At 49.9% G+C, this 22,471-nt stretch overlaps 3 protein-coding genes across 5 annotated transcripts in view; 2 read left to right on the top strand and 1 right to left on the bottom strand.

The window, feature by feature from the left end:
* The window catches only part of CUX1 (cut like homeobox 1), a 1,083,765-nt gene extending 1,063,292 nt beyond the window's left edge, over positions 1 to 20,473 (top strand). The window contains 3 exon segments of the mRNA XM_050783609.1: positions 1,473 to 1,737; positions 10,569 to 10,904; positions 10,906 to 20,473. Of these exon segments, the coding sequence (XP_050639566.1) occupies positions 1,473 to 1,737; positions 10,569 to 10,904; positions 10,906 to 11,215 (911 nt within the window). The 3' untranslated portion in view covers positions 11,216 to 20,473.
* PRKRIP1 (PRKR interacting protein 1) overlaps positions 1 to 22,471 on the top strand; it is a 532,772-nt gene that overhangs the window by 376,394 nt on the left and 133,907 nt on the right. The window lies entirely within an intron of this gene.
* The window catches only part of IFT22 (intraflagellar transport 22), a 984,170-nt gene that overhangs the window by 937,604 nt on the left and 24,095 nt on the right, over positions 1 to 22,471 (bottom strand). The window contains exon 1 of one of the 3 annotated variants that reach the window (XM_050783883.1): positions 17,287 to 17,296. The exons of the other annotated variants lie outside the window; for them this stretch is intronic. The gene's annotated coding sequence lies outside the window, so the exon portion shown is untranslated. Of the gene's footprint in view, positions 1 to 17,286; positions 17,297 to 22,471 lie in introns of those variants that run through there. 3 annotated transcript variants of the gene reach the window in all.

Genomic DNA, 22,471 nt, shown 5'->3' with positions numbered 1-22,471 from the left:
ATCCAGCTGCTTTGACTCAGCTGTTTAGGTTTTGTTTTTTGTTTTTTTTTTGTTTTTTTTTTGAGAGGGAGTCTTGCTGTGTCGCCCAGGCTGGAGTGCAGTGGCATGATCTCACCTCACTGCAAGCTCTGCCTCCCGGGTTCACGCCATTCTCCTGCCTCAGCCTCCCAAGTGGTCTGGGACTACAGGCACCCGCCACCACGCCCAACTAATTTTTTGTATTTTTAGTAGAGACAGGGTTTCGCCATGTTAGCCAGGATGGTCTCGATCGCTGATCTCAGGTGATCCGCCCACCTTGGCCTCCCAAAGTGCTGGGATTACAGGTGTGAGCCACCGCGCCGGCCCCGCTGTTTGGGTTTTTTGTGAGGAAGATTTACCTTCACAATTACTTCTGAGTTCTCATGACAAAACGGCAAGTTAGTTAATGAATTCCCTTGCCTAAGTTGTTTATTTTATTTTATTTATTTTTTAGAGACAGGGTCTCACTCTGTTGCCCAGGCTGAAGGGCAGTGATGCAATCATAGCTCACTGCTGCAACCTCGACGTTCTGGGCTCAAGCGATCCTCCCGTCTCAGCCACCCGAGTAGCTGAGACTACAGGTGCACGCCACCACACCTGGCTAATTTTTAAATTTTTTGTTGAGACAGGATCTCACTATGTTCTCCAGGCTGGTCTCAAACTCCTAGGCTAAAGTAATCTTCCCACCTCAGCTTCCCAAACTGCAGCGATTATAGGTGTGAGCCACCACGCCAGGTGGTGTCCTCCAAGATTCAGTTTAAACATCATCTTTTCTGGGCAACTTCCCCTGCCCCCTCCCCCGGCCTGACTGAGGAACTCTTCTCAGTATCCCCATGGTCCCTTGTACTTACTTACCCCCACCCCACTTTTCACTCTGATGGGAACATCTCTCTGGATACTTCTCCGCCTCCCCTACTAAACTGTTAAGTTGTGCAGGGACAGGTGAGGACCTCACATTCCGTCAGAGCAGGTCCTTGGTGAGCGTGTGCTGGTAACAGAATGGCTCTCATCTTAGTGTTGTTTCTTTGTTTTGTTTTGTTTGAGACGGAATCTTGCTCTGTTACTCAGGCTGGACTGCAGTGGCACCATCTCGACTCACTGCAACCTTCACCTCCCGGGTTCATGCAATTCTGCCTCAGCCTCCCTATTAGCTGGGATTACAGGCGCCCACCACCACGCCCAGCTAATTTTTGTACTTTTAGTAGAGAGGGGGTTTCACCATGTTGGCCAGGCTGGTCTTGAACTCCTGACCTCAAGTGATCTGCCCGCCTCAGCCCCCCAAAGTGCTTGGATTACAGGCATGAACCACCGCGCCCAGCCTCATCTTAGTGTTTTGAGATGCTCTGTGCAAAGTCCCGCAAGCCAGCACTGTGCCATCCCGCTAGCGGGGACCGGGGATTTGGGCTGCTGTCCCACCTGGGCCTGACCTCAGTCTGCCGTCTCTTCCTCCGCAGCCTACATGAAGCGGCGGCACAGCTCAGTCAGTGACAGCCAGCCCTGCGAACCGCCCTCCGTTGGCACCGAGTACAGCCAGGGCGCCAGCCCCCAGCCCCAGCACCAGCTGAAGAAACCCCGGGTGGTGCTGGCTCCAGAGGAGAAGGAGGCGCTGAAACGAGCGTATCAGCAAAAGCCATACCCGTCACCAAAAACCATCGAAGACCTCGCCACCCAGCTCAACCTGAAAACCAGCACCGTCATCAACTGGTTCCACAACTACAGGTACGGCTGGCTCCCAAGGAGCGCCCGGTCGGCCCAGGGGAAGGGGCTGATGTGTCCCGAGGCCGCCATGGTGCACAGGGGTGAGGCTCCGGGGGGCTGGGAGCTTGGTGATTGGTCCGTTCCTTGGTCTCTTAGGTTTGTGGGGGTTTTTGGGGGGTTTTATTTTTCTGTTTTTTTTTAGACGGAGTTTCAATCTTGTTGCCCAGGCTGGAGTGCAATGGTGCAATCTCGGCTCATTGCAACCTGTCTCCTGGGTTTAAGCGATTCTTCTGCCTTAGCCTCCCAAGTAGCTGGGATTACAGGCGCCCACTACCACACCCATCTAATTTTTGTAGTTTACTTAGTAGAGATAGGGTTTCGCTATGTTGGTCAGGCTTGTCTCAAACATCCTGACCTCAGGTGATCTGCCCACCTCGGCCCCACAAAGTGCTAGGATTACAGGCATGAACCACCAACGCCCAGCAGTTCCTTAGGTTTTTTTGGAGGTTTTAACCCAGAGATGGAAGGCCACGTCCCTTCCCATCACTGTCACATAGTTAAGAGACAGGTGGTATCTGCCATGACCCAGAAAGAAAATCACCTCTCAATTACATCATTTAATAAGGGAGCATGTAGGCATTCATGGTTCAAAAGGAGTGAAACTTTTGTGGTTTAGTTTACATATATTTGTATTTATATTCATATTTATTTATTTTTAGAGGCAAGGGCTTGCTCTGTCACCCAGGCTAGAGTGCAGTGGTGTAATCATAGCTCACTGCAGCCTCGAACTCCTGGCCTCAAGCAATCCTCCCACCTCAGGCTCCCAAAGCCTTGCGATTATAGGCATGAGCCACTGCACCTGGCCTGAACTTTTATTTCTTAGTGATTTTGCAGTGCTTTCTCGGGGTCTTCTGCCGTGTTATCTTCCAGATTAGTTTGATTAGTTCTGTAATTAAATAAATGAAGTCATTTAAGGCCTTTGCTTTTGGGAAAGTTCATGAGTTAATGAAGACAGATTGAGCGTCTTCTAGATCACAGATTCTGAGCTAAGTTTCACCAAGTTATATCACTTAATCCTCACAAAGTATATGAGATACCACATTCTCTTCCCTTTTTTTTTTTTTTTTTTTTTTTTTTGAGATGGAGTCTCGCTCTGTCGCCCAGGCTGGAGTGCAATGGCACGATCTCAGCTCACTGCAACCTCCTTCTCCCAGGTTCAAGCGATTCTCCTGCCTCAGCCTCCCGAGTAGCTGAGACTACAGGTGGGCACCACCACGCCCGGCTAATTTTTGTATTTTTAGTAGAGACGGATTTCAACATGTTGGCCAGGCTGGTCTCCAACTCCTGACCTCACATGATCCACCTGCCTCAGCCTCCCAAAGTGCTGGGATTACAGGCATGAGCCACTGCACCTGGCCAGTTCTCTTCATTCTACAGATGAAAAATACAGAACTCAGAGGGGCTAAGGAGGTCAGGGCCCAGCGCTCTCTTGGTAGAACAAAGTGCACTGGGATGAAGGGTTTGGAGTAGATTGAGGAAACTCACTGAAGGATCCTGAGTTGCTGATCATAGCTATAACCATACTCTCTACTGCTAGAAACCAAGAATTCCAGGGCCCTGATGGAGATCCCTAAGCTAGTGCCTTGCCAGTGACCATCTCAGGTGCTGCTTCCCATTGTCCTTAGGGCCCGATAACACTGGGGTAGGCGCGCCTGGTTCAACCAAGGTGACCATATATAGGTGTAAGTGATGGCAGTGGGGCCCTCCCAGCTGTGCATGTGACACAGTCACGGGCAGTACAAGGTCACAGTCAGGCTGGAGGGGAAGTTGTGTCTCTCACAGGGCCCTCCCTCCCCCGTAAGGTCCACTGGAGTTCCTGAAGGGTCCCAGTAAACCACCCAGGCTCTGAACAAATTGGGAAACTAAAATATTAGGTTGGAGCCCAAATCACACCTTTATTACCCATAAAGGCAAAGTCACAACATGCTGCTCATTGTGAGAGCTGAGTGCACCGGCTACGTGGACCCTAGACCCAGGCAAACTTTCCCACAATGGCAGCCCTGGTTCCGCACGGGCCTCCCCATGTGCCGGCTACCTCCCGCAAGGACAAAATCCAGGATTAGCCAGGCATGGTAACACGCACCTATAGCCCCAGCTACTCAGGAGGCTGAGGCAGGAGGATCGTGTGAGCCCAGGAGGCAGAGGTTGCAGTGAGCCAAGATCACACCACTGCACTCCAGTCTGGGTGACAGAGCCAGACCCTGTCTCAAAAAAGAAAGTAAGTCCAGGAGCTGCACAGCCAGTTTCTTCATTCCAAATTTAGCAATCAGATCAAAACAGAGGCAGAGGGAGGCCAGCAGTTAGAACAGTGGAGGTCCCTCTACTTGGAAGGAAACTTCAGCAATAATGAAGCAGAATGAAGGAAATGAACAGAAACGTGGACAGGGGTTTCCTGAAGCTTCTCTCCACCAGGTGCTATGCTACCCATTTCCACTTTCTTTCTTTTTTTTTTTTTTTTCTGAGACAGAGTCTTGCTCTGTCACCCAGGCTGGAGTGCAGCGGCGCAATCTCAGCTCACTGCAACCTCTGCCTCCCAGGTTCAAGCCATTCTTCTGCCTCAGCCTCCCAAGTAGCTGGGATTATAGGCGCCCGCCACCAAGCCTGGCTAATTTTTTGTATTTTTAGTAGAGACTGGGTTTCACCATGTTGGCCAGACTGGTCTCGAACTCGTGACCTCAGGTGATCCACCTCGGCCTCCCAAAGTTCTGGGATTACAGACGTGAGCCACCACGCCCAGCTGCCGTTTCTACTTTCTAGCCACAAAGATGCTGCATTTTGAAGTCTCCTGTAATTCACGTCCATTTTAGGACATGTGTGGTAACTCTTTCTATAATATAGATGCATGCAAAGCCCTAGGTTACTATCTGGGCATAGACGCTACCAATTATAAAAAATAGCTCCAAAACTATGTTCCCTGGCCCTGCTGGGGCCACGTTTGTTTCCCAAGTCCCCCAACAGGCTTCAGCTGCATGGCAGTCACTGCCCCCTGGCCAGAGCATACCCCCCTCAGGTTTCTCAGTTTGCCGCTTGTCTTGCTGGTCTTCTGACAGTCATGCCCATCGCACTGTAGTCTGCAGTCATGGTGGCGATGCCTCTTTTGTGCATTTTAGCACTAACAAATTCAATGGTACACCTGTGGCAAAGATAAAGAGAGAAGGGGAGAGAAGAAGACCACCAGTAGGACCTCAAAACTTAGTAAATAAAATTTAGTAATCACAGGTGTGGGCTGGGTGTGGTAGCTTATGCCTGTAATCCCAGAACTTTGGGAGGCCGAGGCGGGTGGATCACTTGAGGCCAGGAGTTCGAGACCAGCCTGGCCGACATGATGAAACCTCGTCTCTACTAAAAATACAAAAATTAGCCGGGTGTGATGGTGTGCGCCTGTAATCCCAGCTGCTCAGGAGGCTGAGGCAGGAGAATCGCCTGAACCTGTGAGGTGGAGGCTGCAGTGAGCCATGATCATACCACTGCACTCCAGTCTGGGTGACACAGTGAGACTCTGTCTCAAAAAAATAAACGAATCCCAGGTCTGAATCCAGAGTAGACACTCAACAAATGCTTCCTTTCAAAAATAACTCCACAACAAAGCAGGCTGGGCTGAGTCAAATATGGGATCCAAGAGATGAGTTTGAGCTGCAGAGATCTGGAAAAATATCATGGAAGAGGTATGAGATGAGTAGGCTCTTGAAAGGAGGATTGGAGTACAGAATTTTATAAGCAACGAAACAGGTGGAAGGAGAAACGAGGGACCAGGCACAGTGGCTCATGCCTAGAACCCCATTGGGAGGTGGAGGCAGGAGGATGGTTTGAGGCCAGGAGTTCGAGACCAGCCTCAGCAACATAGTGAGAGCCTGTCACTAGAGAAAAAATAATAATAATAATAAAATAGATGAAGGAGAAGTGAGCATTCAGAATTGGCATGAAATTGCTTGTCTAAGATTGCCCAGCAGGGCCGGGCTCAGTGGTTCACGCCTTTAATCCAAGCACTTTGGGAGGCCAAGGCAGGCAGATCATCTAAAGTCAGGAGTTCGAGACCAGCCTGGCCAACATGGTGAAATTCTGCCTTTACTAAAAATGCAAAATTAGCCCACTGTGGTGGCACATGCCGGTAATCCCAGCTACTCGGGAGGCTGAGACTCTCTTGAGCACAGGAGTTCGAGACCAGCCTGAGCAAGATAATGAGACTCTGTCTCTACAAAAAATTTAACAATTAGGCTGGGCATGGTAGCTCACACCTGTAATCCCAGCACTTTGGGAGACTGAGGCGGGCGGATCATGAGGTCAGGAGATCGAGACCATCCTGGCTAACATGGTGAAACCCTGTCTCTACTAAAAAGATAAAAATTAGCCAGATGTGGTGGCACACACCTGTAATCCCAGCTACTCGGGAGGCTGAGGCAGGGGAATCACTTGAACCCCGGAGGCGGAGGTTGCAGTGAGCTGAGATCGCACCATTGCACTCCAGCCTGGGCGACAGAGCAAAACTCCGTCCCCCCGCCAAAAAAAAAAAGCCCACCCACCCATCAGGCCAAGGGCAGAGCAGAGATGCAGACTGAGTTTTTTCTCCAAGGCTTTTGTTCTTTCACTAAATGCTTTGTACAGACCAATCTGCTGTTATACCCGACAGAGCTTCCCAATGCTGCATGTGTTATATCCCTAACCAAGAATGTAGTTTTTTACATTCTTTTCTCAGGGGTTAAACAGGAAACGTTGATTTTCTTTTCTCCTGCCCCACTGGAACCCTCAGGGAGTAACACTTGGTGTCAATTTTTGCCCCCTCAAAAAAAACCAAGCTTTATTTCCTCTCATCCTTTTACTTCAAGGGGATTAGGAATATCTCTGGCTAAAGGCAATTAAAAATATCTCAGACTAGGCCAGGCACAGCCTGTAATCCCAGCACTTGGGGAGGCCAAGGTGGGAGGATTGCTTGAGCCCAGGAGTTTGAGACCAGCCTGGGCAACATAGCGAGACCACGTCTCTACAAAAAATAGAAAAACTCAGCCGGGTGTGGTGATGCGTGCCTGTGATCCCAGCTACTCAGGAGGCTGAGGTGGGAGAATCACTGAACCCAGGAGGTTGAAGCTGCAGTGAGCCATGATCACGCCACTGCACTCCATCCCGGGCAAGAGAACAAGACCCTCCCGCAAAAAAACATATCTCAGGCTGACCATTTACCCAGGATTGATGACAAGATTGCCAGAATAACACACCACAGGACACGGCTCTCCCCTGGAAGAACAGGTCCACCCAGTAGGAACTCAGATTCCGAACCCTTGTAGCCACGGCATTCCGTGAGTCTTGTGTGACTTCCCTAAAAAACCGCAACTGCTCCTGGAAGCTCATCTTTCTAGGCCAGAAAACAGTATTCCTTAGACACATGGAGACAAATCTAGGCTAAGACGGATAATGTCTCACATCTGTGGAGCACAAGGCATGTGCCAGGCACTGAGCCAAAAAGTTTTTTGTTTGTTTGTTTCTTTTCTGATTGTGGTTTTGGTTTTGGTTTTCGTTTTTTGAGAAAGGGTCTCGCTCTGTCGCCCAGGCCGGCATGCAGTGGCAAAATCTCAGCTTACCACAGCCTTGAACTCCCAGGCTCAATCAGTCCTTCCATCTGAGCCTCAGGAGTAGCTGGGGCTGCAGGTACACGCCACCATACCTGGCTAATTTTTTGTATTTTTTTGTAGAGATGGGGTTTTGCTCTTTTGCCCAGGCTGGTCTCTAACTCCTGAGCTCAAGCAATCTTCCATCTCGGCCTCCCAAAGCCCTGGGATTACAGGTGTGAGTCTCTGCACCCGGCCTGAGCAGACAGTTTTATAGATGTATCATCTTATCAGTCCCTCCATCAGCACCCAAGTGCAGTGCTGCTGGCCCCATTTTACAGGCAAAGTCTGCACGTAGGGGCCAAGCTCATGAGCATGGAAACCTAGGCCCCACGCCTAACGGTGTCCCCTCCCCAGCCTTAGGGCTTATCACAGCACACAAACAGCAGCTGGATGGTGACCCCTTTTTGAGTGTCTACTTTGGGTCGTACATCATACATTTAATACCTTATTTAATCACGCCTGTAATCCCAGCACTTTGGGAAGCCGAGGGGGTTGGATCACCTGAGGTCAGGAGTTCGAGACCAGGCTGGCCAACATGGTGAAACACCGTCTCTACTAAAAATACAAAAACTTACAAAAAATTAGCCAGGCGCCATGGCACATACCTGTAATCCCAGCTATTCGGGAGGCTGAGGCAGGAGAATCATTTGAACCCAAGAGGCGGAGGTTGCAGTGAGCTGAGATCGCACCACTGCACTCCAGCCTGGGCGACAGAGTGAGACTCCATCTCACAAAAACAAAAAAAAAAAAACCTGAAGTTTTCTTATTTCTCACAGAATGCTATGGCTGTGAGGTTAAATAACTTCTCCAAGTTGCACAGCTAGTAAGCACCAAAGCCAGATGTCCAACCCCGATGTGCCTGCTTCCAAAAAGCCTGCACTCTGGCGTGGGGTCTGGCTGGAACCAAACCTTCACTACCCGTACAGCCTCCCACCTCCCCAGTCAGAGTGGGTGGGGTGGAGAGTTTCACCCCAACTAGCAGTCTCACTGCCAGGGAGCTTGAAAGCCATAGCGCCCAGGAACCTGTTCACAGAAGCCCCTGTTTCCCGGGCTCCCAAGGTAGCCCCAGGAAAGGGGGAAAGACTTACACACCATGGAACTTCTGGGGGGCTTCTCAGAACCCTTCCCTTCTGAACCAGAGCTCACAAATCTTTCAGGACAAGGTTCAGAGCTCACTGCACACAGGAACCAAATAACTCCGTAGCAGATTCACACCGCCCTACACCCCGCCAGAGTTCAATACCCTGGGCTAAGCTACAGTAGGATCTTCCCCAGGGGAGTCCCCACAGTCAGCACAGGACCCAGTGCAGAATAGGAGCCCAGAAAACCTTTTTTTTTTTTTTTTTTTTTTTCCTTGAGACAGGATCTTGCTCTGTCGCTCAGGCTGGAATGCAGTGGCACAGTCTCAGCTCAGTGTAACCTCCGCCTCCCACGTTCAAGAGATTCTCCTGCCTCAGCCTCCTGAGTTGCTGGGATTACAGGTGCCTGCCACCACGCCTGGCTAATTTTTGTATTTTTAGTAGAGACAAGGTTCCACCGTGTTGGCCAGGCTGGTTTCGAACGCCGGGCCTCAAGCCATCGGCCCGCCTCAGCCTCCCAAAGTGCTGGGATTGCAGGCATGAGCCAACACACCCAGCCTCAGTAAGCCTTATTGGCCGGGCTTGGTGGCTTACACCTGTAATATCAACAACTTTGGGAGGCCAAGGCAGGAGGATCACTTCAGCCCAGGAGGTCAAGTTTGCAGTAAACTATGATTGTGCCCCTGTACTCCAGCCTAAGCAACATCATGAGATCCTGTCTCTACAATATTTTAAAAATTTAGCCGAGCATGGTGACATACACCTGTGGTCCTGGCTACTCAGGAGGCTGAGGCAGGAGGATCACCTGAGCCTGGGAGGCGGAGGCTGCAGGGAGCTATGATCACACCACTGTATTTCAGCCTGACTGACAAAGCAAGACACTGCCTCTGAGTAAAATAAGGAAAGGGAAAAAAAAAAAAGGAAAAATACAGAATTTGGTGGAATTCCACCCTACCCTGGACCACAAGTCCCCAACCTGACCTTCTGTGGCTCAGAGATTAAAATTTTCACTTTGGCGGCTATCCATTAATTGATCCTCTCCCCTGAAGTCCTGATGGATGCAGTGGTCATCAGACAGTTTCACTGATGAACTCACCCAGCCTTCATTACTGCACACCAGTGGCACCAGTGCAAGGCCTGGGTGTACAAAGAATAAATGGGACCTTGTCTTTCTCAGTCTAGTTGGAGCGGGATAGGATGGGATGTAGGAAACGTGTCACTCAATAAGAACCCTGGCCGGAAGTGGTGGCTCATGCCTGTAATCCCAGCACTTGGGGAGGCCCAGGCAGGAAGATTGCTTGAGCCCAGGAGCTCAAGACCACCCTGGGCAACATGGAGAGACTCTATCTCTTTAAAAAAATTTAAAAATTAACAAGCATAGTGACACACTTGCACTCCTTGCTACTCAGGAGGCTGAGATGGGAGGATCACTCAAGCCCAGTAGTTGGAGGCTGCAGTGAGCTGTGATGGCACCACTGCAGTCCAGTCTGGTGACAGAGCAAGGCCTTGTTTCCAAAAGGTTTTTGGAAAATAAAATAAGTGGCTGGACACAGTGGCTCACACCTGTAATCCCAGCACTTTTGGAGGCCGAGACAGATGGATCACCTGAGGTCAGGAGTTTGAGACCAGCCTGGCCAACATGGTAAAACCCCATCTCTACAAAAAATGCAAAAATTAGCTGGATGTGGTGGCGGGTGCCTGTAATCCCAGGTACTCTGGAGGCTGAGGCAGGAGAATCGCTTGAACCCGGGAGGCAGAGGTTGCAGTGAGCGGAGATTGAGCCACTGCACTCCACCTGGGCGGCAATAGTGAAACTGTCTCAAAAAATTAAAATTAAAACAAGTGCCTGTGGCACTTTGTTGCAGTGGAGAAGAAAGGAGTGGTGTCCCAGCCCTGGGATGCTGGGATGGCTCCTGGCCAGGCCCCGAGGGGTAGGCGGTGACTCTGGAGAGGGGGTGCCCCATGGCCCGAGGGTCGCTGGAGGGGCACGGAGGGGCCTCCAGGCTGGATGGAGCAGGAGCCCCAGAGAGAGAGGTCTGGCCAGGGTGGCACCAGGGGCCCTGTCCCCAGCAGCACTCCCCTCACGTCCGCACCTCTTGTTGTCTTGTAGGTCTCGGATTCGCAGAGAACTGTTCATTGAGGAAATTCAGGCCGGGAGCCAGGGCCAGGCGGGCGCCAGCGACTCACCCTCGGCCCGCAGCGGCCGGGCGGCGCCCAGCTCAGAGGGCGACAGCTGCGACGGCGTGGAGGCCACCGAGGGCCCAGGCAGCGCCGACACCGAGGAGCCCAAGTCTCAGGGAGAGGCCGAGCGGGAGGAGGCGCCGCGGCCGACGGAGCAGACGGAGCCGCCGCCCTCGGGGACCCCGGGCCCGGACGACGCCCGCGACGACGACCATGAGGGAGGCCCCGCGGAAGGCCCGGGGCCTCTGTCCAGCCCCGCCACCGCCCGCCACCGCCGCGCCCGCGGCCCCCGAGGACGCCGCTACCTCAGCCGCCGCCGCGCCAGGGGAGGGCCCCGCAGCCCGGAGCTCCGCGCCGCCGCCCAGCAGCAGCAGCAGCAGCAGCAGCAGCAGCAGCAGCAGCGCCCCCCGCAGGCCCAGCTCGCTGCAGAGCCTCTTCGGCCTCCCGGAGGCCGCGGGCGCCCGGGACTCGCGCGACAACCCCCTGCGCAAGAAGAAGGCCGCGAACTTGAACAGCATCATCCACCGCCTGGAGAAGGCCGCCAGCCGGGAGGAACCTATTGAATGGGAGTTCTGAGGGGCCGCGGCCCCGGGGCGGGCAGCCAGGCTGGGCTGCAAGGGCCTGGACGGGGTCGGACGGGGCAGGAGCTGCAGACACCGTGGCCTGGGCTTGGCCCGCGGCCTGCACCGACCCCAGGCCGGACCTGAGCCCGCAGCCCAGACCCACTCCACGGTCCGGGGCCTGCACCGACCCGAGGCCCAGATCCAAGCCCGTGGCCCAGACCCACTCTGCGGCCCACACCGACCCTGAGGTCCCGGGCCGACCCTGCGGCCTCCACCAACCCTGCGGCCCAGACCCAATCCGCGGCCTGGACCGCTTCGCGCACTTACCGCCCTGCGGGCCACAGGGCAAAATCGCCATAGGCCAAGGTGCATATAGAAAACAAAGGAGCATTAAGCCCAATCTATGTCGAGTTTTCAAGGAAGAAAACGGAAATGTGTGGTCGAGCTTTTTTGTACCCTGAAGTGTTTTTTTTATTGCCCTAAGTGATTTCCACAGGTTCTGGAATAACTCTTACAGCTTTGCCTTGTGTCCTCCTGTTCCGTGTGGGCTTTAAAAGAAAAAAAATCAAACCCACATATTAAAAGGGGGCTTTTTATCTGCCATCTAATGGCTTCAGAGCGATAATACACTATTATCTTCTTAAACCAGGAAAAAAAAGGGGGGGGGATTTTTCAGAAAAATTAAAAAAGAAAGTTTTTGTAGCTGTTCAGTTGCCACTAAGAGATTGCACAGTCAAAACGACTCTAAACACACTAGTTTGGATTCCTAAATATTTTCAAGAAAAGAATCTTCTCGTTTGAAACTTTGAATTAAAATAAAACACATTTACTCCACATATTTTTTAACAAAAAGAAAACGTCACATCAGGAAACTCTGATTTTGTGGTAGCTGACATAGTGTTTTCTTGTACGTGAATAGAATCCTGACATGTAGTGCACATCGATGTATAGCTTTAACTGACCCTGGGTTTTGCAGACCAGGGTTTGTTTAATACACTCCATTCTAGGCCAAATCAGGACAGAAAAAAAAAAAAAAAAGAGAAAAAAAAGAAAAGATCCGAATCTAGGTATTTTATAATCTGCTTTTTAACCTCTAACCGCAGAGCACGCTGATCAGACCTCATATCTTGGAGGTTTAGGAGACAAGTTAGAAGAACTGTAGCATGTACCTGTCAATTTTGTTTAATTTATGGTGTCTCAGTCTGTCTGTGCGTCTGCACGTGTGCAAGCATTGAAAGAAAGGAGAGAGTAGTCCGGGCGAGCACAGCAGGCAGTTCCGGGGCCAGATGGGCCCGTCCCCAAGTAGATAGCAGTCTACGGATCTCTCTCTGGCACAGAAGGCACCTCACCTCACACCACTCTCCTGGGCACCTGATGAACTGAGCCCTCCCAGGGGAAGACACTCCCCAGGCCTGGGCAGGGCTTGCACGTGCACTCTCTCTCTCTTTACCTTTTTCTTCCCACCACAAGCACTGATGACCCTGTTGAACTCGTGGGAAACTTCCTTTCTCTGCAGGAGAGAGAACGTGGCATTCTGGGCTCCCCACTCCCATCCCTGTAGAAATGGCCCAAACTCACACCAAAACGTGGATGCTCTTCAACTTCCAAACCTACCATTTGCCCTTCGTTCATTTCGCCTCTTAGAAAGTTCTTTTATGCACAGTTTTAGGGCAGTCTAAGTACAAACTGAAAGTCTAACTTGTCTCTGATTCCTCCCTTGTCTATGTGTATATGCGTGAGAATAGAGGTGGGTGAGAGTGTGCGTGCGTGTGCGTGTGTGCAATTTTATACGTCTGTGTATTTTCTTAAGTACCTGTGCACACGTAGAGTGCATTACTGCCACCTTTTTCAATAAGCTGTTTTATCAGTTACGGCTTCTACAAGTTTGCTAATTTAGACTCCTTTATTGCCATATCTTTAAACTAACAATAGATGATTTCGGTATATATATATATTTTTTTTTGCTTATTTATAGGTGCTGTATTTTATTATCTGATTGTTAGGAAGGGATGAAAGGGGCAAATATTCTTTAGAGGGATAGACTGCCGGCAGTATTGGGTATAATTTACAAGATGTAGTTGTCATACTGTATATTACTGATTGAAAACTTTTTGACCGTATTGTGTATCATTGAAACCTTTGTCTTAGGTCAACATCTTTGGATGACATTTTAATGGTGCATTCATTATTTCTTAAGTTTAATTAATATTACTTTTTTTTTTATTTAGGGGGTGGGAGGGAGTTATAATTTTAAAGGTATGCTCTGGCTGTTCCACCTCCGTGTGCTTGTTAATTAACTTGTAGGACTTTGACTGTAAGATGTGAAACCACGTTTCTTGCATGATGTTTTAGAGATTATTTCATTTACAGTCTTTTAACCTGCAACTGCAGCACTTAGTTCACATTTTCACAAATTTTGAGAGTCACTACACTAAAGACAATGCCTTTTCATGAATAAGAAGTTTTCAGAAGGCTCTAGGGGGCTGGGAGGCAGGCCGTTTGTTTGTCTTTTGATGGGGGTATCATTTCTGAACTTGAAATCTGGTTCAGGGAGAAGAGAATTCAAAATCAGAGGAGCTTAAGGGGACACGGGTCAACATCTGGCTCGATTCAGGTGCATTGAGAAGAGTGAGTTCACATCAGTGACCCTTAGGACAGTGAGTGGCAGAGCCCTGACGACTGTGGTGTCCTCTCCACAAAACCCTCAAGGGACTTTTGTCATCATGTGTGATGAATCTCTAAATATCATCTAATTTTCATAAGAATGAAAAGCAAGAAGTTAACATGAAATAGTAGGCTAGGGTTTCGTTTTAAAGGCATGACTGTTATTTACAAAGGTGTTAAATCTGAGGAAATGGACAAACAGATTTGTCCATTCTAGTGGCCAAACAGTAACAGTCTAAAACGCAGTCATTTTGGCCCTCCCAAGCAATTTAGTCATATGTGGTGTTTTCTCTCTTTGGTTTTTATTTTTTACATTTTTAACTAGGTTACTGTTGGTTCCTATTCTGTCTTTTTTGCCAGACCTACATCTGGGTACCGGATACAATCAGTTGGTTAAATTTTGCTTGCAGTTCTGTGTATTCTTTTTCCTCTCTTATTTATTTTTTTAAAAAATGGAGATCCCAACCTTACGATCTTTGATGTTAAGCTAGCACTGTCTGTAATACTTCTAAGAGCTGCCACTAAAATAATACAGCAATCCGTGGCCGGGGGAGCACCCCCTCCTGGTTGGGCCCCTCAGTTGGAGTCTAAGGGTTAATCTCTCATCTTGCTAAGCAGTATTCAAGTGCCTTGAACAGTGTCCCCTCGGCGTGGCTCCCCTTCAGCACACTGATGTTCCAAGCAGTGGCCCCTGCAGGCAGCCGACCCCCTTCCTCTTCACGCCCTATGAGTTTAAGAAGCTGATTTGTACCTCTCCCCTGGGGGAAACGGTTCCATATAAAACACTAACACTTAATTACAAGCTCCATTATGCCATTTTAAATGGCTTCTTTTTGTTAATTGGAGGCAGTGTTCATAACTTAAGGCTTTTGCCATTAACTTAGCTGGCTAAGCAGAGGCTCGGCATAAAATCAGTGTTTGCATTTAGCCTCTTGACCCGGGGTTCCTGCCCAAGCTCCCTTGTGATAGCCAAGATGGCAGGTGTATGGGTTCTGCCCCAGACCTGTGCCCAACTCACTTCCATCCCAGAGGAGTCTTCTGTCCTCCTCCCCAATCCCCGAGCTCCCAGGTAACCTCCTCTTGAACTTGTGTATCAGTGAAGACATCTGTGGTTTCTGCTCACCAGACCTCTCTTTAGAAAGGGTTATCAGAGCCATGGAGCTTAGCTCAACTGGATTCTTCCAGACGATCTTAGGAGTCATCTTGGCATGAGGCAGCTTCTAAGCATCTCCTGGGACAGGATCGGGGCAGACAGCCCAGGGATGCGTGCGTGGGGGAACTCTCTGAGAAATGCCAGGATCGTGGTTCACAGGGACTCACCATCAAACCCTGCTACTTTGTGCAAGTAATTGAGGCAAAAGATACCAGTCGACGGCCTCCCTGGGGTAGATCCCTTGTACCTCCAAAGTACAAATACCTCCCGGCTCAGTTTCCTTTCTGTCGCCATCTTTGTTTTCTTCCCATTGAAAAACCATTCTGTCTGTTGTGGACGTTCAGGTCTGCTGGTTGGCAGTCCGGGCCCAGAGTGCAGCAGAGCTCTGGGTTAAATATTCCTTTCTGGCCACCGCCCAAGCCCAGGTGGCCAGCTCTCATACCCCATCTCCCTCCTTGGCCAGGGCCAGCATCAGGCGTGCAGCTCACGACCAGTTTACACAGGTTGTAAAGAGATCGCCGTGGGCCTCGGCTGACTACTTTAAGATCGTGCCACAGCCAGGCCCTAAAAAGAGAGGAGAACAGGAGTCCCCAGGTGAGCTCCCTCACGGGCAGGTGCCTTCCCGACTAAGGTTGGACTGGATGACTTTGTTCCTCCTGCACGCATGTCCTTTGATACAAGGTAGATCAATGAACTCTGTTGACATTCTATGCAATGTTTTTCATTCCTCTGATTTTAGCAAAGTAAATCTTACTGAAAAATAGCAGAGTCTGGGGAATAGACGCATGTCCTTCTGGGAGTCACACAAAGAAAAGCAGAGAGATTTTGAACTGAGGGGCGACAGCCTTTGCCTTAAATGCACTATGACAGGCGCATCTTGGCAGACCAGTGAAAACAAAAGTCCATAGACCTTACTCATCCCAAGGCCGACAAGCCAGCTGTACAGGGGGAGATGTAGCGATACGGGGCATGTGCGGTGGGCGTGCTGGGCTGTTCGCTGTGGTACTTTAGGCTGGAGGTTTGGCTCCAGTGCTGCCGGTGGGGGGGCCCTGTCCCTCCCCGGATGTCCTCCCTCTTCTTCACACTCCTCATTGTCCCTTCTACCTCACTAACCTGTGTTCTCCATCTGATGTCACCCAGAACCACACCCCGCAGAACTATGAGGCACGTGGGCTGGAGGGGGCGGGAAAGCTGCCAGCGCAGCAGACACGAGCATCCCTCTGCCTGGTGGGCTGGCGTTGTATGTCTCTCCTTATGTGAGCACAACACGGACAGACAGCTGTGCTCTGCAAGGCACACGGATTTTTCTCTTGACTTCCACCTGTTCTCAAAGCTCCAGCAGCTGTTTCTTTTGCAGGCAGGGCGTGGTCTCAGGCCTCCAAGGGTCTTTGCCTATCCTTTCTGTCCAGTCCTGTTCAGCTGTTAAGATCCATCATGGCCATTATCCTTGCCCCGGGCTGCCCCAGAGTGGCCACATGAGGACACTTCCCAAGATTCCCAGCTGGCTTTGGGGAACGCTGTAGCTCTTGGGTGTCTGTTGTCTCTGGCATGGTTTCAGCGTCACTGCGAACGCTCCTTTGCAGACATCAAACATCTCAAAGACAGAAAAGGATAGATGGCTTCCTCCAGTCTACATGCCCCGTCCACACTTGCATCACCCTCTTATCCCAAAAGAATATGCCAGTTCCCATCCAGCACCGAAGAAAACCAGCTCCTGGGGCTGCTGGTTGGAGGTGGGTCTGTCCACTGTGGGGGTCACAGTGTTCCCCTGCTGGAGAGAGTTTGCAAGTAAGAACCCAAGTGTGGGGACAGCATCCTATGATTGGGCATTGACCAGCCAAAGCTCACATTTAGAAATCCCTCAGTGCTTCTGTGGTTTCACCTGGGCATCGATGACATTAGGGAAGCCTTTGTGACCACAAGGGCAGGGCTTATGGCCTGAGTGGCAAGGTGGTGACCTGGGGCCAGTGTGACATGGTTGGATCTCAGCGTGTACTAAATGTCAGTCTGGCCAGCACACTCGAACGCTAAGAGAATGGTCCAATTTGACGATCTTATGTCTATTTCCATCAGGTTTTGACTTTCTGTAGATGAAAACTACCAGGGAAAAGGGGAAGCAGGTACCCAGTAAAGTTTAGAAAGATCCAGTCTGTGAAACCCTTAGAGATGGGCTGAAAGTTAAGTCCACAACCCTTGGGCTTAATCAGGACAGAAGAGGAGGGGGCATAGGGGGCAGAACGTAAAAGGAGCTCCAGCCCTGCTCCCGGCCCCCCAGCCCAGTCTTCCCAATTCCAGAGGCCTCGGCGGCCTGTGCTCCTCACCACGCTGGTCAGGGGAATAGAAGGAAATGCAATTTCTGCCTGTCTGCCCGACTTCCAAACACTTCCCCCTCCTGCCCAGGCCTCTCCCACCACCACCTCTCCTCCAAAGATAACCGTGTCCATGCCGTCCGTGGCATCATCTCGAGTTTTCATTTTTGGATGAAGTGACATTTAGCTTTAACAAGACATTTCCAAAGCGCCTAGTCTCCTCCAAAATGCTAACTTTAAAAGTTGGGCATTGTAGGCGAAAAATCCCGAAAAAAAAAAAAAGAAAAAAAAGAAAAAAAAAAAAAAGGTTGGCGAGAGAAAGACATTCGGCTATGCATAAATGTGCACTTCCCCCATCCCCCCGTTCTTAAACTCTTAAGATGCCCTTGAGTTGCTTTTCATGAATCCCTTTAGTTTACCTAGTAATGTTAAGAAAGCATTAGTCTGCGTTACTGTAATTTCTGTAGTGTTTAGGCTTTAATTTCTTCCACAAAATATGCTATATGCTATGTATCAAACTTTCTGTAATCAGAAAGAAAAGGTGCCTTATATCCCAATGTCACGGCTACATCCCTATGGAAATTAATCAGAAGCACAGTGTGTACGGAAGCATTGGGACTTCTGCTGGTGAAACGAGACACCATTCAGCAAGACACATTGAAGTGGCACGGAGCTGCTTTTGTTTTATAATTCCTTTTTCCCCCCTTTTGCTTCTTTTTTATTATTTTTTTTTGTAGTTTGCTTTAAACAAAAAGCACTTAAATAGATGACTATGTGTAAAAGCTCTGTGCAATTGAAATCATTTTTCTTCATTTTTAAAAAATAACGTATTGCACACCAAATGAACTCAAAGTAAGCTTTAGATCAGGACGATTCAGGTTATGAATGAGTTTGTTCACTGTAGTTCCGTTTGTTCATGAACCGAAGGGAAAACAGGCCTCCCCCATTCCCTCCAGTCTCCCAGCCTGCCTCTTGGTGACCACTGAGCTGGGCGTGCAGGGCCCGCGGGCTCTGGCCGGAGCCGCTGGCCTGATGAGGCAGGATGGGGAGTGTCGGTGATTCAGAAGCTGAGAGCCTTCCCCAGTGTCTGAGGCCACAGCCATCCCTTCCAGCACTTAACCTTGTCTTGTTGAAATGGACTGACTGCTACTGACCTGCCGGCGTGCGTGAGGGTGATTATAAAAGGATGTTTCCTTGAGGAAAAAAAAAAAAAATTATTTCTATCCTCTTCTATTTATTATTAGGTTAATCATTTAAGTACTTATCAGGAGTGTATTGTTATTTTGTGTTTTGTTGTCATAAATGCTTTTTGCTGTCACTCTAGTGGTTACTATCCTCTGCCTTCCTCTCCTCCCCCATTCCCCCAGAGAACCAAGGCGTCTGGGGGATTAACTGGGGGGCAGATGGGTTTCCCCAGCAAAATCAAACACCTGTCTCCAGAGTAGCCACTCAAAAACTGGTGGTCTCTATGTGTCTAACTTTTTAAACGAGAGAGTATATGAACAAAAAAACATCTACCAACGAGTGAGTGAGGGAGTGCTGAGCTGAAGAACGCTCGCTTGAGGAGCTTCAGAGGAATCTTAGCAAAGCCAAGTTCAGTTCCCCAAAGCCTCCTAGAGCCTCTGGTAAGACTTCTGGGTTCATGAAGTTTCGGCGAACCCCGGTCAGAGAGGGCGCGGTGGCCTGGCCAAGACTTTACTTCCAAGCGAGAGAGTGATTTCTTGCAAGGCCCGCACGGGTTGATATGTTTTGGTTGGTTTTTTGTTGTTACTGTTTTTCTTGCGTACAAAGTTGGTCAAAACCATCTTTCAAAGCAACAGTGTTTTGTAGTACCAGGCTGTGGCTTGAGGGCTCACCTAGGAGAGCATAGGCAGAGGGCCCCTTTTCTATAGGTGGTTCAATGTGGAGGAAGGTTGGGTGTGGAGATCGCTTGCTGTGGCCCCAAGCTCAGCCAGCAGGACACCAGTTGCTTGCCAGTCGGGTGTGAAGGTGAGATGCCCTGCCTCGATCCCATGGGCCCAGCAGAAGGAATCTTACCCCAGGCCAAGGCAAGGGTCCTGCCCACCCCAAGGTAGGCTGGGAAGAGTATCTGTTTCCATACCATCACCTCCCCTTCTCCAAGATCGCCGGGGGTCCTGATTTTGTTCTCTCTTTGAAAGAAACCCTCCACCGAAACAATGGTCCCCATCTCCCCAAAATACTTTTTTTTTTTTCATTTTTCTCTAATCAGTCTATGCATTTCTCTCTCTCAAACCATCTTCTGCCTCTTCCCTTGAGAAAACGGGCATCTCACGTCCCCCATCTGAGACCTCTTGGGAAAAAAAAAAAAAAAAAATCCCGTGCGTTCTGGAGATGTGAGAATTCACCCAAAATTCTTAAAGCATTGGAGAATAGCTTGTTATAAAATAAAAGTGGGGGAAAAAAGAAGGTGGTTTTCCCCACATCCCTTTCCATTGAATAAGAGACCTAGTTCTTTGCGTTTGTGCAATAATAACTGTTTGCTGCTTGCCTTGAGAGCGGGTAGCACCACGCTCCTGTCCAGACTACTAACAGCACAAGACGCACTCGCAGGGTGGCGGAATCTTCCGGAAAACTCTTTATAAGCTCAGCAACCCCCAACCCACCCCCGCTCCAGTGTTTTGTCACGTCTTACATTTTAGCAGTATTTTATATTTTCTGTAACGCACCAAGTCTTAGATCTTTCTAGAGCTTGTTTGTTAATCCTCACAATCACAGATGTTTTTTTCTCCAATCCTCACAAAGACCCAATTGACCAAAAAAGAAAAAAGGAAAAAAAAAAAAAAAGTCTTTTTTTTTTTTTTTTTTGTACAAATCGCTTTGAGATGCCTCTGGTGTGTTGCTGTGTGACACCTCTCTGATAACATTTTATTTCTTGCTATTTGTTTTTCTACATTAAGAGTCAAAGTTGACCTGGCTGGCGTGGGGGTGGGGGAGGCACCCGTCGGCCCCTTGGTGTTGTCCCTCTGTCTTTGGTTAGCCATACGATGTTTGTTCTCAGCACTGTACAACGGTCCCTATATAATACGGAGAAGCAATATCACTGTATGAGACTCACACCATGTATTATTATTCACTAGCACCCTAGGTGTGATAATTGAAGTAAATATCTTTTATACAAACACAAGAATGTCTGGGTTGTTTTTATTTAAAGTGTTCTGGCCTGAGGACGAGCAGCAAACACTGTCATTCAGGGTCCAAATGGCACCTCGAGAATCGCCGTTCCCGAGGTTGTCCTCCTTGCACCTGTCCGCACGTCCTCGGGCGTGTGGCTTCCGGGCACACAGAAAACCGCGTGGCTCTAGGAGGCATGGGGATTTCCGGCACCGCTCTTTCAGTCTGCATCCGGCTCACAGGAAGGGCTCCGCCAGGGCCTTCGTTCCTACTTGCTGTTGTCACCAGCACTGTTTGCCTAGCCTTGAACCCAGCCCTTACCCTCCCTGGCGTCCGCTTCCTTGTCTGTAAAATGGAGACACCATTGCCTGTCATATAGGCTTGCTGTGGGGAACCAGGAATGGTGGCCAATGCTGGTGTGGCACCGGGTTGGTGGTGGCAGCCCCAATCGATGGCACTTGGGTGACCAGGACTACAGCCAGGCTGCTCTGCCTGGTGGCCCGCAGCTGGTCAGTGGCGTGACCTCAACCTTCTGTGTGGGGCTCTCACTGTGCCCCTGACTCCTGATGTAACAGAAAGACAAGTGAAGAGCGCCAGTTAATGCTTGCGAGTGGGCCGGAAGAGGGGATTGGGACAGTGGCTTGCGGGTCTCTGGAATGCTGGGGCGGCTGAGCAGGGTCTCTTTCCAGATGGCGCTCAGGCTGGACGTGGGGGAATGGCTCTGCCGAGGTGGCTGCTAGGCTTCTCCGCGCAGTTGTGACTCAGAGGCTGTTGCTCGTCTTGAGACCTACCGGGTTGGAACAGAACCGTCTGCCAGGCTGATGTGTGTCTAGTGGAAGTGGCGGATGACTTGGTCGCGTATTAATTCGGAGATTTCAGATTGTGGAATGCCCACATGTGATACAGAAGCATAAGCCTCTCTCCGAATTACACTGGATTCAATCCTTCCTCCAGTGGGAGAACCCAGAGTATGGGATGGAGACGACCCCCAGTGCCAGGTGCAATCGGCAGCCCCGCGTCTCACGCAGTCACTCAGGGCCAAGGGTGTCTCTAGAGTTACCCCAAATGCCAGCCCCCTCAGATAGGAGAGACCTGCATAAAACCCTAAGAGCTGGCCCGGCGCGGTGGCTCACACCTGTAACCCCAGCACTTTGGGAGGCTGAGGCGGGCGGATCACTTGAGGTCAGGAGTTCAAGACCAGCCTGGCCAACATGGTGAAACCCTGTCTCTACTAAAAATACAAAAATTAACCAGGCATGGTGGTGGGCGCCTGTAATCCCAGCTACCTGGGAGGCTGAGGCAGGAGAATTGCTTGAACCTGGGAGGCAGAGGTTACAGTGAGTTGAGATTGCGCCATTGCACTCCAGCCTGGGCTATAGAGTGAAATTCCGTCTCAAAAAAAAAAAAAAACCCTAAGAACTCTGCCAGTTTGGTATTTGACACACTGAAGTCTGACGTGGTTAATTTTTCTGTTTGCTAGTTTAGGCATGCCCCCATGTATTTAATGATCTGTTAACTAAATTAAAATAAGAAATGTTAAAAAAAAAAAAAAGGGAGAGAGGGAGGGAGGAAGGAAGGAAGGAAGGAAGCAAGCAAGCAAGCAAGCAAGCAAGCTGGGCACAGTGGCTCATTCCTGTAACTCTTATAAGCCCAGCACTTTGGGAGCAGGTCAAGGCAGGAGGATTGCTTGAGTGCAGGAGTTTGAGACCAGCCTGGGCAACATAGTGAGACCCCATCTCTACAAAAAATAAAAAATTAACTGGGCATGGTGGCATGTGCCTGTAGTCCCAGCTACTCTAGAGGCTGAGGTGGGAGGATCACTTCTGCCCAGGAGTTCAAGGCTGCAGTGATCTATAATGGCACCATTGCTCTCCAGCCTGGGCAACAGAGCAAGACCCTGAATCTTAAAAAAAAAAAAAAAAAAAAAAAAAGTTTGCTCAAAGTCTTTTTCCTCGGAAAGTTGAGACAGGGTCTCAGTCTGTTGCCACCTCCTCCTCCCAGGCTTAAGCAA

The sequence above is a fragment of the Macaca thibetana genome, chromosome 3 (genome assembly GCF_024542745.1).
Source record: "Macaca thibetana thibetana isolate TM-01 chromosome 3, ASM2454274v1, whole genome shotgun sequence".
Lineage (NCBI taxonomy): Eukaryota > Metazoa > Chordata > Mammalia > Primates > Cercopithecidae > Macaca > Macaca thibetana.
This window is presented reverse-complemented; position numbering and strand designations above follow the sequence as displayed.